The sequence below is a fragment of the Notothenia rossii genome (genome assembly GCF_949606895.1).
Source record: "Notothenia rossii genome assembly, chromosome: 1".
Taxonomy (NCBI): Eukaryota; Metazoa; Chordata; class Actinopteri; order Perciformes; family Nototheniidae; genus Notothenia; species Notothenia rossii.
Genome location: NC_136912.1, coordinates 74,703,515 through 74,723,514, shown reverse-complemented (window position 1 = coordinate 74,723,514; position 20,000 = coordinate 74,703,515). Strand labels below are relative to the sequence as shown.

The following is a 20,000-nucleotide window of genomic DNA, read 5'->3' as shown; positions in this document are numbered from 1 at the left end:
CTCTTTAGAGATCAATACAATGGAAAACAAAGACAAGGAGAGCAGCCCTAATGATTACACTGATGACTAAAGCAATCTAATGAAGTATTCTGTATTCTCGCAGTTTACAACCCTAAGTCTCACATAACTTGAGCATGTGTTTTGATAACATTACCTTTGTATGATCAGAAAACTAGTTGGCTCAAATAGCGAAACATCAAGCAAGTGCTACAAAACTTGACATTGCAAACCAGCTACTATTACTGACCTGGCTCCATTACCCGCCTGCCTGGCTCTGGCATGATACTGATGCCATTCCCCTTCAGATTCCCGACCCACAGCTAGCCTGAAAACCTCCTCCTCCCAGTTATCAATAGGTCCTGGGCTAGCTGTGTAAACACTAACACTCCTCCGGTAATCTTATATCTAACAGCACTGCCAACAGCTACATTAACTATACAGTAGCTGATGTCAACTTGCGTTAGCAGCCTTTAGCATTACTTTTAGCAAAACGGAAAAATCTACAATAAACAGAGACCAAGAGGTTGCCTTGCTTTGTTGCGAGGGGCAACAGGTTGAATTCTCATTGAACTTTGAATAAAAACATTTAGAAACACAGAGACACAAAATATATCTGAGAGACTCGCATTAAGATACCACTATGATTTTGACAATGGTTGCTTATCCTGTAACAGGAGTGTTTAAAAGAAAAGGGCCAGAGGAATCTTGGATTTGTTGCAATGTTGGCTTCACTTTCGGTTTTTTATCTAACATCAGTTTAAGTAATCCTGATTTGCAGGGTCAGAACTTTAAACTTAAGGGTTATTTTTTATCTTTTTCAAAGGTCATTTTTGTCATTTTCTGTCTTGTGCACGAAATTGTTCAAGACATTAAATTACATGTAAGTTATGCAATACAATATAACGAACAATGAGCACCCAAACATTACATTGTTCATTATTGTTCATGGTTGTCTTCTTATCTGGCCAAAGAAAACCCAAAGCAAAGAGGAAACTGCAGCTGACATACCATGCATGAAAGGAACATCTGACCTGAACTATGTGCAAGTGGCCTGGAAGGAAAAGGCAGCAGCAGCTTGAACAGAATCACCTTGAACTGCTCACACCCTCTTACAGACTGACTCACACAGAGCAGGGCTGAGACTCTGTAGGCAGCGAGAGGCCAAAGGTCATATCCAGTAGTCAAACAAGTGTCAGCGGTGTACAAGTCTGAAAGAGAAACAAGCTAATTGATTGCTTAGACTCCCTGTTTTATTGAATATATGACAATGTTTTGGTAACCTCGATGGTAACAAAGATCCTGTTTGTGAAACGTGGATTTAATAGACAAAACAAGAAAACATGGCATTACACTGCTTGCCGTCACCCTTGTTAAATGTTAAAGTAGTCACCCATAGGCATGACTGTCATTAGCATAAATTAAGTGTGCATCCACTGTTATTTTGTGTTTTGTGAGGATAGTGAGGATAATGGCCTGTCATTTGATTAAATCACAAGAGGCCTGCATGTCCTGATAATCACTTGAGATACAGTACATGTGAGTGAAATGATGCGATAATCATCAAGTATAATTAGCTATAATTTAGAGATGCGCCCTACTGCAAACTTCCACTTAGTGCAAAAACATATTTCTCTGAATATGTAGACAAGTCAAAAAGCAGAAAGAGCTCAATTAGTTTCATAAAACTGCTCTTATATTTCATATGTTTAATTCCATCCTTACCAAACAGATGATAACAATAATATAATTCTGCAACCTAGCAATTATTTGTTATCCACTTTGAGGCATAGCTGTGCTTAAAGCTAAATGCTTATAGCGACAATGCTAAAATGCTATTGTTACACACATATTTTGTTAGCTATGCTTACTGTCTTTTTAAGCTTGTTAGCATGCTTACGGTGGCCAATCAGCCATAAACACAAAATACCCCAGACACAAACAGATATTTAGTTATTATGACCTAAGGCATTGGACACAATATATTTCTGACTTAATGATATTACTGAAAGAAAATGCCAGGTGATTACAAATCATCCGAGGGACTAATATTTCCTGTTCGAAGTATCATGCCAATCTCTTTAATAGATGAGATATTTCAGTTAAAACCAAAGTGGTGGAACACTTTCTTTGGCATCTCTTGAGCCATGCTCCTAGCATCTTTTTGAACATGGTGTCCTTGACTGTATAATTGTAGATTTCATTAGGAAACATGTGTATCCGAAAATGATTATGACACTATGAGTTAATCAGTTTCATAATGAATTTTAATTCCAAGGTTCCTACAAGTCTTGCAAAAAAATCAGGCCAGGATCATTTCAAGGTTATATAGAATAACTCCCCCAACATCCCACAGATAAATCATTGTCTTAAGGGAAGTCGCTGTATCTGGTTACTGCACATAAATGACCAATCAGCTTTAAATATTGAAAAAGGGAACACTCAGATTTGTCGAGGTGAGGCTGTTGGTGCGTGAAAGATTAACGGTGTCGAGTGCTGTGGGCTGCTGTGTGTGTTCATGCATGTATATTCAGTGTGTGTGTGTGTGTGTGTGTGTGTGTGTGTGTGTGTGTGTGTGTGTGTGTGTGTGTGTGTGTGTGTGTGTGTGTGTGTGTGTGTGTGTGTGTGTGTGTGTGTGTGTGTGTGTGTGTGTGTGTGTGTGTGTGTGTGTGTGTGTGTGTGTGTGTGTGTGTGTGTGTGTGTGTGTGTGTGTGTGTGTGTGTGTGTGTAGCGGGGTGTTAGGACTGTTTGCATGTGTATAACGGGTAAGATGAACCTCTCCTCAGAGGAAACGCCACCGAAGCAAGGTGACATGTATGTGTGTGTCCTTCCCTCTCCTCTTTCACCCATAATGTCCTATTCTAAACACAATAAGTCTCCATAATGTGTCATTGGAATTGTATATACACTGCACCAGAGTCTGAGCCCAATTCACAATGAATATTTTAGTCTTAATGACCAATAATGTTTTTTGGTTTTATTGTTTGTGATTAAGCAGCTGACAATGTTTACATCTGGGGATTCATTTTCTCTCAGAACAGGGAAAGATAGAGAAAGGTTCAAAGTGATAACAGACCTGATATGCCATGACAGGCTACCAGGATACGATCGATGTAGTTATATATAATATAACATTGACGCTTTGGCTGGGGTTTGAAGGCTCTATGAAGGCTTAGAATCGTGTCTCACTGGTCGCTGAAAAATGATACCAATCTCTGCAGTACTTCGTGCTAGATATCAATTTCAATGCATTTTAAGTAGCCGCCATGCCAAGGAACATTTGCTTCTCCAAACTGAATATTATGGTCTTAAATTGCTCCGGGGATTTTTCGAGTGAGTTTGATGAATGAGATCTGACCCTCAGTCTGAGAATATAATATATTGTATCCAATTTACAGTTTCTAAATGTTAAACAAACGGTATCAGCGAGAATGTCACCCTGAGAAGGCAGACCTCCACCAATGGTGCATTACAAAAAGGTCCCAATCCCAGTTGATGAATCACTGCCCTACAGTAAGTAGCATTCTAGGGATTTACCTAGCATACTCGCCTCTGAAATAAAGTGTATGTACATGCAAGAATCTCACAAGTATATTTGGTGAAAACCTAGAGAGAACCGCATTGCAGTTCGGACTATAGGTTGCTGGCTGTGCGAAAAGCAACACAAATATACTAAAGTGTTTAAAATGTCCACAGCACTCGCTGGGAAAAGGTGTAAAAGATGGCCTGGTGTTTCTGTTACACTCTGCGGTGATTACCGTGTGTTCCTTCACTCAAGTAATTACATTTTAGAGGATCCCACATAGGAATTAAAACGCCTTGAGTACCGAGAGCTGGTAATTGATTTAGAGTTGACTTTGCACGTGGCCTTAAATAATAAACGATCCATTAAAGTAGTCTAAAAAAAGTCCTTTTGGGATTTGTGGTCCTCTGAAAATACTGCTGCTCTTATTTCTTTCTGTATATTTCTCTCTTGGTGACAAAATGATAGAAATGAAGGATATTTATACTCTCTCTTCTGACAGCTGCCCTTTACTTTATGTCTCTGTGGACCCACTAATGTAAATTCAGCCCTGCCCCTACTTAACACATTTCTTACTACTTTACACATCCAGCAATTACTGTGTGTTCCCTCACTCGGGTAATTAGATAGGGTCCTACATGATTAAAACAGCTGTAATGTGGAGAGCAGGTAATTGATTTAGAGGTATATTTACATAGCTGTGGCGATTAATAAAGCTACACATTAGTGTGACCTGGTTGCTGCAAAATCATTAGGGGATGTGTGAAACTCTCCCAATGAGAGCTTTCTTGTCTATTCTACTCCATATCTTATTCTATAAGGTTATGTATACACTCAAATCTGACAGCTGCCCTTTACTTACTATTGTATGTATCTGTAGACCCACTAAGGTAAATGTAAGCCTGCACTTTATATGCCCTGAAGGATATATACTGTAACCTTTCACATGATGTCTCCTTCTCTCATGTATTTCACTATTTGGGAACATTACAATTTATCATAATAAATGATTACATTATTGTTGATCTGCTCCCCATTCCTCTGCAGACCCCAATGTCTCACTAATCAGTGCAACCGCTGATACAGTTCCACTGCAACTGCTTTATCAATTCTGCTCATAGAAGACAGACATATTGTTCACGATACGTCTTATTTACAAATAAAAAAGCCTGCACAATTGTAGATTACAAAGATTTTGTAACACTGGTTCATTTACGCAGCGTTTCCTGGAAAGGTGAATGTGTTCTGGGACCAATGATAGGTACACAAAAAAAAAAATGGTACACATTTTAGTCAGCTGGAAAAAATGTGAACCTGTCCACAAAAGCCTATAATTCAACCTTTATAAAAAAAAAAAAAGGTTTCCAATAATAAATTAACAATGAATAAATATTTACTTAGGTTTTGTTTGAGCATTTCCTTAAAGGAAGTTCCTGCAAAAAAGATAAACTCAAAACTCAGTACAGTTTACATTCCTACAAATATTTCTTTTTTTATAGCTGTCCTTTCAAAATGAAACAATGGCATCAACCGTTTCTGTAAATGCCCTAAACAAAGTTACAGTATATTCAAGTGACAACCCAACAGTGATTTACCTTGAAGACACAGTCAAATAATGTCATCATGGCAACATCTCTGAAATGATCCAAAACGCTTTCATGTGACTTTTTGGAAGGCATGTCAAGACAAACATTTGGATTGTTGCTGTTCTTTCAGACATCAACAGGAAAAAACATACAGTAGCTGTAAAATATAATCTTACCAAACATGGTACCTGATGCTACCCGATTATAGGCTTCCACCAGTTTGAAGTTTCATCAGATTTAATTATCACAAAATCACATTTTAGCAGGCAGCTAAATATATTATGTCTCGTGAGGAGGTCTTACTTTCCTCATTTTTAATTAATAAAGCATGAGGTAGTTTTTATACTGGTGTAAGACTCTCTGTGTGTCTACCTCTGTGTCGGATTCTCTCTCGGTTTCTTCTTCCCTGTCTATATTCTGTTTTATTGATGAAGGCAGTAGGGACTTTGGGGGATGCAGGTTATTTCAGCTCTAGTTCCTTTGCACCACACACACACACACACACACACACACACACACACACACACACACACACACACACACTGCTGGCCTATTTTCCTGGGTCTTTTTCCCTCTGGATGGGGTTTTGGAACTGTGGTCACTGTTCAGACACGGGCACAAACATACACGATCGACACAAACAGACTGCACACAGACAGATGTGTACAATTACATTTACACACACACACACACACACACACATACACACACACACACACACACACACACACACACACACACACACACACACACACACACACACACACACACACACACACACACACACATACCATGTGCACACAGACAAGGTCATAAATAATGGTGTTGGAAAGCAGTCCTCAGCTGCTTTGGTTCTCATTCACTACAACAACTGGCTGTTTTTCTGTATTGTTTCGTCAGTTCATGTATTTTTAGCTTTGATTATTGTTGTCAAGTTGTTGTCAAAAGTAATGTGAGGCATTCAACCACATTGTCTCTTTTTTTCCAATTTGGAATAAAGATAGAATGGGGAATTTTACATTTATTCCTGTAAAATATTTTGTGGTTTCATTACGACAATGCAAAATAAGAAGTATTTCCACATTATTTCACTAAATGAATGTCTAATGTTTCTATTTGTGTCCACTCCAGCTTGTATTGTCAGTCTGAAGTAGCATTTATCTTTGTTCTTTTGAACAAAATGTGTAAAATCTAAAATGGTTTGCTTCTCTGTCTGTCTGCAGAGCGTTGTTCGACTACGACGGCAGTGTGTCCGATCTGAGCGCGCCCGGTCAGGTCCTGCCCTTTCATTTCGGGGATGTCCTCCACGTGACCAGCGCTGGCGAAGAGGAGTGGTGGCCCGCCCGCCACCTCAGCCCCCCGCCTCCAAACTGCCCTGAAGTCGGCGTCATCCCCAGCCGCAGGAGGTCAGAGTTCAAAGGGTTTGGGTTGGGAGTGGCTCTCTGAAGTCTGCAAGCTTTAGACAGTCAACTCTTGATCCTGCACTCACTGTTTTATTTAGTCATGATGTACTGAAGCCGTCAGTTCTTTGATTATTCTGCTAGTATTTTAAGTCTGTAAGTACTTTAAGTCCCAGCTCCATCCTAGAATCAACCTGTATTTCCCACTGGGGAAGTGAGTATTGTTGTCCCCACTTCCTGCTGTCCTGAACCTCAGGAGGGAGCATCAAGGTCAGAGCCTTGGCGCCAAACATCGATGCTGTACATACTCCTCTCCACCACAGAATCAATTCCACAAGAGTCTGTCCTTATCTCATGCTCCACCTCGTTTCACCTTGTAATCCTTTCTTATTCCCCTCCTCTCTTCCTTCTCTCCTTCTTTTTCTCCTCTTCCTTCTCTCATTATTCTCACCTCGTCTCTCACCTTTCCTTTTCCCGGTCCTCATTCTCTTTCTTTTATTCTCCTACTATCCGTTGTTCACTTCACATCCTTTACCCGCGCCTTCTCCTCTCGTTGTCTTCTCCCATTTCGCCTCCTCTCCTCTTGGTACTCTTCCTATTCTCCCCTTTTCAGCTCCTTATCTCCTTTTCTCTTCCCCATCCTCCATTTCCTTTCCTCCTCCTTCTGTTGTATATGTAACTCTTTATTCCTCCTATTCTCCTTCTACTCTATTCCTCTCTTCCTTTTATCATACAACTTCTCTTTATCTCCTTCTCTCATCTCCTCCACTTTCTTCTTTTCCTGTGTCTACACCTCCTTTTCTCCTCTCTATCTTCTCCTTTTCTCCTCTACTCTCGCCCCCTCTTCCTTATCCTCCTCTGCTTTCTCTTTCACCTGCACTTCCTCCTCTCCTTCTTTCCTCCTCTCCTCTTCTCTGTCTGTCTCCCATGTCCTCTCCTCTGCCTCCTGTTCCTGTCCTGTCCAGCTCTGGGTGGTGGAGGGTTTCAAATTGGTTTCAGTTTACGTCGGTGTGTTATTTTGCTGCTGGCTCATAGCACTGCAAACATCATCACTATGAAGAATGTGCTGAATTTAAACCTGAGGTAGAAACTCTTCCCTCTCCTCTCCCGCAGAGGAGGTGACAGAAAGATGTTGATAGCTTTCTGAGGAGACACATTAGAACAGCTCTGTCCGTGACGTGGAGGATGCTGAAAGTGATGGAGTTGAAGGAAAGAAAGGGAGGCAGTGACGACAGTGAATAAGTGAAAGAGATTAGAGGCGACAAGGATGAGTGGGAGTGAGGGGTGTGAGGGATGGATGTAGGGACGCGGGGTCAGAGGGCGGAGTATCAATACACGGAGGTGTTAGAGTAGTGGCAGGTTGTTAACAGTGGGTGCATTGGGGTCAAATAATAACAGAATATTATATATCGTAACCTGTTGTAAAAACATAATTAAACAATATAAGGTCTAATAGGGTCTCTCCCTCTCTGCAAGTTATCTTCCCTCCCCCTCTCCCTTCTTGTTGCTCTCCCCCGCCTCCTTTCCTCTTCTTTTTGGTCGACCTTCTCCTCATCTCCCAAATCTTCACTGTTCATTGTCCTTACATCCGTACTGAAGCTCTCCTCCTCTGTATCTAAATCCCCCCCCCCCTGGTCTTACACCATCTCCACTTCACCCCTCTCATCACGCTTCTGTTCTTTTTACTTGAGTATTTCCATTTTATGCTACTTTGTACTTCTACTTTACTACAATTCAGAGATAAATCGTGTACTTTTACTCCAATTTTTGTCAGCCCTTCTTCTCCTCTTCCACCTTGTCTTGTCCTGTCTTCATCCCCTCCCATCTTACTTCTTATCTTCCTATTTCTGTTTCACCTCCTCCTTGTTTTGCTCCTCTTCTCTCTTCTCCTCTCCTTCTTGAGAATAATAGCCATTTGTTTGGAATTGTACTCTGATCACACGAAAGTGAAAGAGATTAGAGAGGAGAGTATTGAGAAACAAAGAGGACTCATCTGTATTGGCAGTAGAGCCAACATGCTCACATAAAGGTGATGTTCAGAGCCGAGCTGTCATCAGACATTAAAACCCAAGAGTAGCCTGCAGTCTGACGTCGTTCCTCCAGTAAATATTGTCATGTCTGCTGTGGACCTCTGGGCTGCTGCTCTGTTTTCAGTATGTTCAGATGTTGACAGGCATGAGGAGGCTCAAAGCTGCATTATTCAAAGCTGTGTATAAAAACACAGCCTTAATTATAAAGTATGGCTTCTACAGAGAAACTGAGACGGCGGAGATTCACCTTATTTGAAATTCTAGTGTTGAATGTGATTGCCAGCAAGAAGGGGCCTTGTATAGAGAGTGACACATCTACATTTAAACTGGAAGGCAAAACGGTCTCTTTAGTGGGAGCAAGCAGGGCCCTCTATGAGGAGAGCGTAGATGTTCTACCCTGAGACTAAGATATCTTGGTCATGTCTGTAATCACATTCAGATTATTAGACAGAATATCCGTTCCTTTGTAATATCTGAATATTAAAGTCCACAAATTAAATCAGATGACTGTCACTACTTATCAAAATCCCATAGTCTCATATGCTGCTAATAGACAAGATAGATCAAGAAAATGTTTTAATATGAGCTATAGAATTACTTTTTTAATAAAGGTGATATTTCTATATTTCTATAGATCAGTCTGATATTGAAGTAAATGTGCAGTTTGATGAGGTTTGAAAGTGATTCTGTGATGAAAGGTTTGATCTTCCAGACATTAGAGGAGATCAAATGGAGTTCACATTCGCCTGATTATACCCCATTATTTTACTGTGAACAGTTATTGTTGTGAAGGCAGTGTTTCACAAGAAATGGAATTGATGCATGATTTATTTCCATTTCTCAAATTGCCTTCTCAATACATCTTTTCATATGTACTCTTCACTAAACAATAATCAAAGAAGCTCTTCCTAGACTATGTATGAAAAACCAACAGATTATAAATATATATAGAGGAGATATAAAGTCAGATACATTTAGTTGTATTTGCTTTTATTCAAACTCTTATGTGTGTGTGTGTGTGTGTGTGTGTTGTGTCTGTATTTCTCTTAATGTCTATTCATGTCCTCTCATCTCACAGGGCAGAGAAGAAGGAGAGGTCGAGGTTAAAGACGGTCAGAGTGGCGAGGTCTCAGGACAGATCGGTGAGTGGACGCCTGATTTATAAACTTTTTAAAAGATGTTTGGTGATAACAAAGGTCACCAAAGGCACATTTCAGAGTTTAGCGTATTGCTGTTGGTGCACTAACCAGCATGAGGTTCATTTCTCAAAAGAGAAACCCATATCAGTAGAACAGATAATACAGTCTCTTTTCATCTATAACAGTAAGACTGAAAGTTGTTGCTTAAAATGAGTTAAACCCTTTTTTTAGGAGTGTGCTCCTATTTCCTTGAATACCACATGAAACTTTTTCCAATGAGCTTCCAGTCTAAACGTAGACTGTAAGGATGATGTGTTGAGATGCTGTTAAACCAAGTGAAGAAGTAGCTTTGGCATCGGGTTATTTGCAGCGGAAAGTATTTTTCCACCTGTCTATTCAAGTAAATATAACAATGCTATAAAAAAATAAAAGTAGAAAAGAACACGGCCTCACAGAGACGTTCAACCACTTTTCATCCGAGCTGTCTGAGCGTTGAGCAAAACACATAAATAAATGCAATTAAATTACCATAATTTCTCACATACACAATCTTTTATGACTTGCTCCAGGAATCAACAAACAAATAGAAACAGCTGAATAGAATAAAACAAATGGTAATAAGTGTGAAGTATTAATGAATCATAAGTGTATTTCACAGCCAACAGATTAATGCAGCAAAGTATAAAGTAAAAGGTAACGTTTCTTAAGTAACACAAAACGTTATATTTACAGTGTCATTCCAAAAGCAGCTTCATTTATTCTGGTCACAATAAACCGACAGTTCATTATTTCATTTCATTCAGATTCTGAAATATGATTCCATAAATACTTGTATTAGCACTCAATATTATGGGATTTTATAAAACGAATTGGTTAGTTAGAGAATGAGCTGTCTAAAAGTCTCTTGTGCCCGTGACCGCCGTAGCACCTGTTTATATGAGAAATGTAGCCCTGTTAACCATTAATTAGAGACTAATTCAAGTTAGTTTGAAATTCAGGCTTTGAAAGTTTCCAGGCTGAGTTTAATAAAGTGAGGCGATGACAAGACTTCAATCACACTTCACGCGGCGTGAGGATGGGAGCTGACACACCAGTCTAACACAAGCTATTGATATCAGTGTGTTGTCAGCTCGCTCTCTGTTTTCTTCACACTGTGAATCAGCAAGTCTGCAATCAGCTACTCTGCACGGTGAAGAGCTGCTAATTAAAAAAAGATCACACACAGATAGACACACACACACACGCGTGCTGTATCCCCTGGCTCCGTGCTTTGAGAAAGACTGCAAAGGATTCTTACTAAGTGTGTGTGTGTGTGTGTGTGTGTGTGTGTGTGTGTGTGTGTGTGTGTGTGTGTGTGTGTGTGTGGGTGGGTGTGTGTGTGTGTGTGTGTGTGTGTGTGTGTGTGTGTGTGTGTGTGTGTGTGTGTGTGTGTGTGTGTGTGTGTGTGTGTGTGTGTGTGTGTGTGTGTGTGTGTGTGTGTGTGTGTGTGTGTGTGTGTGTGCGCGTGTGTGTGTGTGTGGAATAAAGAACCCATGAGCTTTCAAAAAGGGCTTCTGCTGATAACAGTCAGATACTGTTATGATCATCTTCACGTCAGACCATATTCTATCATGAATAATAACTCTCTCTCTCTCTCTCTCTGTCTCTGCAGGATCAGGAAGATAAAGGTATGTATTCTCTCCCTCAGTGACACCTGCTGGTCAGTATATGTCACTTCAGATTCTCCACAAACCACAATGACACTAGCTTTATCTCATCCTCAATACCTAGAGTTGAATATAATATATTGTTTGTCCATAAGGCTTCTGTCCAGTATGGGTCGGTTTAATAACTGAAATTCATAATTTTGCAATTTTTATTGACATACTCATTGTATAGATCTAGTCCAGCCAGCAATAATGGTTTAATGTTTTTTGCTAGAAAATATAGGGGACATGGTTTAATAGTGAACAAAAGCAATTGATCAGTAGAAGAAGAAGCATTCAGATCATTGAATTAAGTAAAAGCAATACCACCCTTCAAAAATAGTACATTTTAATTGTACTTTAGCAAATATATGTAAGTTTGGTCAGCAATCCTTAAAGTATTACTTTTACTCAAGGTAAACAAATTATCTTTTTGACAATGTTTCATACTTTGTAAGGTCATATAGCTTTATTAAATGTTCCTTTGTGAAGTAGCTAGTTACTTCCAAAAATACAATATCTTTCTATGAAGTCTAGTGCAGTAGAGGAATTTTGCATAACATTAAAGGTGGGGTAGGTACGTTTAAGAAACCGGCTCGAGATACACTTTTTGTTATATTCCATGGAATGCTCTTAAAATCCCGATCGCAATGAATATCTTAAGTGCTTTGACAAAATATCCATAACAAAATATCATCTGTGAAAGCCGTAATACTGTAAAAAGTACGACCAATCATCTGAGCCGGCCCGGCTAAAATAACTGGATGGCCTCCCTGCCTGTCAGCCTTCCATCTGTGCACAAACTTATCTCGTGCCCTCATTGGTCATGTGCGCGTTCGTGTGTGTTGGAGGAGGGGCTCTGTAAGGAAGTGGCAGATTTTCTCCGGTTGTGTATTTTCAAATTCTAGTGCACTCGAGCTGGTTTCTCCAAAATGACCTACCCCACCTTTAGAATACTCTAATAAAGTACAAATACCCCAGAATTGTACTTTAGTCAAGTCCAAACTAATCTACTTTCCACCAAATGTTTGTGATAATAACACTTTCAACAAAAAGCCATAACTTTATGGAAGTGCAGCACTAAATGACTGGAGTACCCATTACAGATCGCAAAAGCTGAATATTTCAACCCAAATGTTGGATATAGAGTAATCCTGTTGACTTTGCCATGCCTTTATGAACGTTACAAAGTAGAACAAGAAAGGAAGTGGTTAACTGTTATATCTGTTATGTTCAGGTGTAAACATACCTATAGGTTAATATCCTCTGGCCTCCTGCTCCCCTGAACACCATGAGTGAACAGACACTGAAGGATGAATATGGTGTGGCTGATGTTTTCTGTTATAAGAGAAAGGTTGTCATTGGTTGTTTGACATTTAAAACAATGCAAGTCTGTGTGCGTTTGTCTGTATCTTTATGTTTGTATGTGTTTGTGTTGCTGACTCTGACTGTCTTGTCCTTCCAGAGCTGGTAACCTCTTGCACCAGCGATAGTGAGAGTAGTTCCTGTAAGTCTAGACCCTCCTCTACGGCTTTCTTTCTCTAAGTCTCTCTTCTCTTCTTCTTTGCTTTTTCTTGTTCAGTTTTTATTTGTGTGTGTTGTATTTCTCTGTGTGTGCTTCTGGTGTATACACGCACATGTGTATTTGTGTGCTGTGATTTGTTTGTTCTTATGTGCATAGTGTTTGTGTTTTTGTGAGCACAAGTTACCTCTGCTTCTCCAGTCTCCTTGCCAGAGCTGTTGAAGAAGTTGAATCCAGACGTAGAAAAGGGTCGGGGGTGTTTTCATGTTGATGATCCCTCCCACTTTGCCTCTTAACGTGTCCATCATTTCTTCCCAATCAGCCGGCCAGGAGGAGACCCTCCTCACATACCAGCCTGTCATGCAACTGGAAGGTCAGTGCTCAATTTCACATCACAGTAACTCATTTGTTTATTATTATTTTTACTATCTTGTGATGTTTGGTTCCTAAAGGCATTCATTAGTTAAATGATTTGTTTATCTTCACATGCTATTTTTTTAACAAACTTTCTTCGTGTCATTTTGTGCGTGTATTAACCTGGTTCTGTTTGTCTTATCCCAGTTACTTACACCCGACCAGTCATAGTGCTCGGACCAATGAAAGACCGGATCAACGATGACCTCATCTCCGAGTTCCCTGACAAGTTTGGCTCCTGCGTCCCACGTGAGTGTTCTAACTTTATGATGAATCCCAGCGATGAACTCTTCAATAAAACTTTAACTTAGCACTCAAGCAAAGATTTTATTTGTCTAACTTTTAAAAAAGCATGTTTATAATGCTGTAACATATGACTTATAACATGTGACTTATAGGAATACAGGAAGTGAGGTGAGTTCAGGTAAATGTGGTCATAAAAATAACAGACACCATAAAACCATAGAGCAAATAGGGTGAACTAACAGGAAGTGAATGGAAATGTACTTTCTGGTATACAGTATGCAGGATACTATGGGCAAAGTGAAATCAACATTATATTTGGTCTTAAATAATAGAGTTTTAATGTGTTTCAAATCTATGATTTACAGACACAACGCGGCCGCGGCGAGACTACGAGGTGGACGGCAGAGACTACCACTTCATGGCCTCCAGAGAGGTCATGGAGCAGGAGATCCAGGAACACAAGTTCATCGAGGCGGGACAGTACAACAACCACCTGTATGGGACCAGCATACAGTCGGTCAAAGAGGTCGCTGATAAGGTGAGTTAAAGAGAGAGTGTGATGATAAAAACAACACAGAAGAAACAGAGAGGAGTAACACATGATGTCTCTGTATGTCACCTTGCAGGGTAAACACTGCATACTGGATGTATCAGGGAATGCGATAAAGCGTCTCCAGTTGGCAGGCCTTCATCCCATCGCTGTCTTCATCAGACCACGCAATGTCGACAACATCCTGTAAGAAACATCACATTTAGATTATTAATGACAGACCTGTTAAATAAATGAAATGTACTTTATGAAGTCTGTACAAAAACAGAAGTCATGCAATCATACAGGACATTTGTTTTTGTTTATTCAATATGTGTCTCCAGCTACCTTTAAAGATACTGTCACTTAAAGGTCTCCTATTATACTGTTTTTCATCCGTATATTATTAGGACTCAGATATACACAAAACATGTCTCCCAAGTGTTTGGCTCCAAATACCAAACAGATCATGCATTGTAGCATCCCATAAACCCGTCTGTTTCAGCCCTGTTTCGAAAGGGCTGATTCCCTGTCTTTTACTTTAGATGAAAAATACGCCCCTCTGAGAGATATTTGGTTACAAAGAACAGAATGGTGCTCTAGGAGGAGATTCAGGTGATAAGGTGGGGGGGGTACCTTTGTTGGTTATTGGCTAATGGTTACACAAGCCAAAAAAAACATTATGACATCACAAAGGGGCCAAAAACTGATCAGCTCATTTTCAGACAGGTTCTTATTAGGGCTGTCAAACGATTACAAATTTTAATCAGATTAATCACAGCTTAAACATTTATTAATCATGATTAGTCACCATTCGAACTATGTCCAAAATATGCCATGTATTTATGTATATTGTTGTGGGAATGGAAAGAAAAATGAAAGAAGGCGGATATATCCATTTAACATACAATATGTATGTTTATTATAACATTGTTCTGTGTGTCAAAATGAAAGACAGCCCACACACCTATCAATCATCAAACCGTGGGGTCTTATTTCATTACGTGTTGATTTCTATCAACACGTAATGTTCTATCGATGTATATAGAGATGTACTACAGCAAAAGTATTCTCCTTCGGGACTTCCTGCAACATCACCACGCCGTTATCTTGATTCTGATTGGCCAGAAGACATTATCAAAGATGTTCTATTGAGAAGACGATCACTACGTGACAAAAGTTTTCAAAACCGTTTCTAGTCTTCGGTATTTCCAGACAAGTGGCGACTGAAATCAATCTTACTAACTGCTGTCGGTGCAATTTACTCCGCGCGAGTTGGCGGACTTTATTTTGCTTACTTTAACATCATTTTTCATGGTGGGGCTAAGCCATTTCTTGGTATGGCTGTAGCCTACCCCAGCCATACCCCAGCGCTGCCACTGGTGGGATGTATGGGGCGGGCCATTCTGCGCATGTGTTAAATGCACTAAATGCGTTAAATATTTTTAACGCAATTAATTCAAAAAATGAATTACCGCCGTTAACACGATAATTTTGACAGCATTAGTTTTTATATGAATGGATCAGGACAGAAAGAGAACGAATAATTGTTCCTGAAACTTTCAGAATCTCTTTACACAGAGGGGACACATGTTGATGTATAAAAGACATGAACAAGTGGATTTTGCATAATAGGTGACCTTTAACTCTTGTTTGATCAGGATCACTACAGTGAGATGGTACAGTATCAGCCTATCATTTGTCAGCAGTTGAATGAAATAATTAAACAATGTTTTATATTCCGTTCTTTAATATGGACACCTCATGTCTGTCTTTCCAGAGAGATGAACAAGCGCTTCAATGAGGAGCAGGCGAGGAAGACCTTCGAAAGAGCCGTCAAACTGGAGCTTGAGTTCACAGAGTTCTTCACCGGTTAGTAGAAGAGTATTGATCTTCTCATCTCACTGTGGGCAGGAAAGAGAATAATTGTATTTCCCGAAATGTTGAAGACAAAATCTGTGACATTATTGGGTAAACTGAGACACATTGCAGTCTAAATATAACCGTTTTGTGCACAGGAGATTCAGACAATGGTCTCGAGGTGAACCATTGCTTTATGTAAATAACACACATAGGCCTACACTCAATGAAATACACAGATGTGGACCTTTAAAGGTTACTGCTTATTTAATAAAAGCTTTTTATATATATTTCCTTTAAGCACACACAGTGGGTTGCCATGGTAATATGTTTATGTAAAGGATCTTCTTGGATATTAATTTCTGTCTACCTGCCTGCAGGTATCGTCCATGGCTCGACTCTAGAGGAGGTGTATTCGCAGGTGAAGCAGATCATTGAGGAGCAGTCTGGTCCTTACATCTGGGTGCCCACCAAGGAGCGACTCTGAACAAACACACACTACATCCTCACACACATCACTATTTCCACACTTCCTCCATCTCTCATTTTCTATTATCAGCCTGCTTCCTCTCTATCTATCTCTTGTACACACACATTAGTACACACACACACACACACACACATTTACACAAGCACATACAGTCGGACAGGGCTGGGACTATCTGGGACTGCTACTTCCTGAAGTGGGAGGGGCTAATGTCTGTCCAGCAGCCTATCGGTGGATCTTCCTACGGCTCAGTTCCTTAATGTTTAAGGAGGTGGTTTAAATCATGGCGACATGTACCATTATCTGATTTGATTTCATTATTGTTCTTATTATTGTTGTTGTCGTTGTTGTTTTCATATTAACGAAGGGTAATGCATTCATGTATGGGTTTGTAATGATATTATTGTCACCAAGAGGCAGACTTTTGCACGCTGTAGCTTTAAGAGCATGTTTGTGGGACAAAATCTTGATCTCCTTCCCAACTGTCCGTCTTTTCATGGCATTGCTCCTGTCAAGTCTTTTCTATATTTCTCTCATATCCCATATCTTCCTCCTCCTCCTCTTCCTCATCCTCCTCTTCCTTCTTCCCCTTCAGATTACAGACTTTATACATGAGGTGATGATTTTATAATCTGCATCAGCATTTTGGTATCAAAGGCCCAAATGGAACTAAAGTACAATTTGAGACAAGAAAACCACATTTCCTTTAAGAAGCAGCATTTTGCAGTTAAATAATCATTAGAAAGTAAATTAGATAGCTTTGTAATAAATAACATATTGAGGCTTGTGGTGTGTTTAGAGTTAATTTTGAGCCCTAAACCCATGTTTCTAAAATAAAAAGAAAGATTCCAAAAGGGAAATTTAAATATAAAATACGCTTAAAACAGAAACAAGTAATCAAGGATTACAACACTTTTTTCCAGTTAATTGTTTTTGAATATGTTAACAATTCACTCAGTGATGTGAACAAAATGTATCATCATTTCTCCAGTGGAAATGTACAGTTCAATAAGGTATGGACACATTATTGGTCTGAAATGAAAAGAAATCTGCTGATGGTACACCAGAGAAAACAGATAACAAGGGTGCATTAGTGCCACTTTGCAAGGTGCAGATAAGAATATATGGCAAGTGATTGCAAACTGAATCAATGGCTGCTTTACTACCAAATGTACACAAGAAGCAAAGGGAAGAAAAAGTAGTTTAGAATCCTATTTAATGCTCAAACTGAGTGAAAAAGAATAGGCTAAAACTACGAGTCATTTATATCAATAGAAATTTGACAAATAGTTTACATTTGTAATGGTGAAGTAATTTCACTTTTCGCAGTTTGATACAGTTCCTGAAAAACTTCACTGAAGTCTTCGTCTCGCAAGGCTTTTCTGCCACCCCCCCTCTCTTCCTCCTCGCTGACTCATTGCGTTCATCCCCCCTGCCCCTCCCCTCTCTCTCTTTCTTCACTTTCACACTGTGACATTAGTTGATCGCTCCACCATCAATCAGTGTATCATCTTCTTCATCAACACGATCATCATAATCATCAGCATCAATGTTATAACTCTCCTTCTTACTGTAGTTGCACTAATGAGGGCTGGTTTCTTAAAAGCATCTTAACCCGTCCCAGTGTTTCTGGTGTGACACATTCACTCTCCTTTCAGTTTTCAGTGATTATATTGCTAGCAAACAAGGTCAGGGAACTCTGTCTGGTCATTTGCTGTATGTCACGCTACTGTAGTTAAAGTTACTCGTCACCCTCTCGTAAACGCTACTGTCAAGGACCACCAATGAACTGCATAAGGTCTCTTTGAAACAGGTTTCTGTCATGCTGGATTTGTATGAGCCTTCAGTCCCAGTGTGCATGAATATCACCTGAAAATAACTGCATTTGTGACCTTTGTTCTCCCATAATACAGGTGGACAATCAAAGTTCTGCATTTTTACCTGTTATCCAGAAATAGGTTGTTTTATCAAAGGTGTTTTAGTGGTCTCACAAATAGTTTGCCCACTATGAAACAATTGTGAGAATGTGTTTTTATTTTTAATCCCTGTCTCCTGCTTTTTGGATCTACAATATGCAACGTTACAGTACTAAGTACCCTATCTGTACTAGCTGTGTCATTCATGTGACCCTTGCCTTGGACGTCCTCATGCATCGTTATTCACATCTTGTAAAAAATCGTGTGACAGACAGACACAACCCTCTGTTGGGTAACAGGTAAAAATGAATGGTTTGACTTTTCACGTAAAGCGACTATATCAATATTTTTCTAATAAGAATGTATCAAATGACACAATGTGAAAACGTATGACAAGGTTAACAGAAAAATCACCTGAGTCTGCATCTCTCCACAGCTTAACGTGAGTTTCAGTTTCAAGTGTTAGCCATCTGGCCCACCACTTAGCCGATTCTCACTGCTCTCATAGTATTGTTTTATTCTGCAGCACACAGCTGTTCTTAATGAATTATTTCTTAAAACAAGTTCACTGTCCACTACCTGCTCAGAATCCAACAACAGACTTACTCAGTTAGCATCGGGCTGCTAAACATAATGGAGCATGTAGCACCAAAGGAGCAAGATATTTAACTAAGGAGAAGGTGGAGACCAAAATCAGAGCTAAAAGAGAGTGATGTCACATAGGGGCTCACCCGACATGACAACAAAATCTGTTATCAATTGAACATTTGGAATACCGAGATGCTTTAGGTAACACAGCCCCTGTATGGACTTTGTCAGCCGCCCACTACTCATCTCCACCCTATACCCCCCCAATGCGATTCCTCCAAGCTGACTGGAGACCAGAGACGTGCAGAAAGACCGTTCTGTCATCAGAATAGCTTTAAGACTCAAACAATAAATTGTTTTGACCACATGTGTTTTGAGAGCTTTCATATTTCCTCACAGAATGTCCGGCTAAATCTTTTCTTTTTCATCGGTAATCCTCCATGACTTGGCGGTTGTCAACTTGTCGGTTGACAGAACTGGACTCTCTGTGTGACTCTGCTGTGTTTCAGCCGGGGGACCATGCCACTGTCTGTTAGAGTAAAGCACCGATGCAAAGTATCTATTACAGAGATGAAACTACTGTATATCTTACATATTATAATATTTATCCCTGCTCTAACTGCCTATTTTGGTATAAAAAAATAAAAGTCTTTATTGAGATTTACTGAAATCACTTGACCGATGACGGGAGATTATTTTTCTTTCTGTGTTTTGGACTGTATGAATGTGAATACAATAATAACTGTGAATATTTTGCAACCACTTCCACCTACTGCAGGTTTGTAATAGTTTTTCAAAGTTTCCAGATATTGGCTTGAAAGGTGCAAATAATCTGGTTCTTTACTGATTTTAAAAATGCTGCTTTATTTGTTTTAGTTTGAAGTTCTTAGCAACTAAATAGTAGTTCTTTAGAGCAGTGGTTCTCAAGTGGGGGTACGCGGACCCCTAGGGGTACGTTGGAGTACTGCAGGAGGTACGTGAGATGTATTTTATGTTAATGAAAAAAACAACATAAGTAATGCATTTAAACAAACTGCTATTAGTAGATTAACTACTTTATTCAAAGGTTTACAGTAAT

At 39.6% G+C, this 20,000-nt stretch overlaps 1 protein-coding gene across 6 annotated transcripts in view; it reads left to right on the top strand.

Annotated features, from left to right (window-relative positions):
- Nucleotides 1-19,595, top strand: part of LOC307028747 (discs large homolog 1-like protein) — a gene marked incomplete at its 5' end in the record, with an annotated part of 107,494 nt that extends 87,899 nt beyond the window's left edge. For 4 of the 6 annotated variants that reach the window (XM_079664018.1, XM_079664016.1, XM_079664019.1 and 1 more), the window contains 10 exons: nucleotides 6,330-6,512; nucleotides 9,615-9,678; nucleotides 11,327-11,342; nucleotides 12,826-12,867; nucleotides 13,205-13,255; nucleotides 13,444-13,545; nucleotides 13,908-14,080; nucleotides 14,169-14,278; nucleotides 15,852-15,943; nucleotides 16,312-19,595. In XM_079664018.1, coding sequence (XP_079520144.1) covers nucleotides 6,330-6,512; nucleotides 9,615-9,678; nucleotides 11,327-11,342; nucleotides 12,826-12,867; nucleotides 13,205-13,255; nucleotides 13,444-13,545; nucleotides 13,908-14,080; nucleotides 14,169-14,278; nucleotides 15,852-15,943; nucleotides 16,312-16,418 — 940 coding nt within the window. In that variant the 3' untranslated portion in view covers nucleotides 16,419-19,595. The remainder of the gene's footprint in view (nucleotides 1-6,329; nucleotides 6,513-9,614; nucleotides 9,679-11,326; nucleotides 11,343-12,825; nucleotides 12,868-13,204; nucleotides 13,256-13,443; nucleotides 13,546-13,907; nucleotides 14,081-14,168; nucleotides 14,279-15,851; nucleotides 15,944-16,311) is intronic. The other 2 variants (XM_079664017.1, XM_079664020.1) reach the window with 1 other exon arrangement.
- Nucleotides 19,596-20,000: the final 405 nt, after the last annotated feature.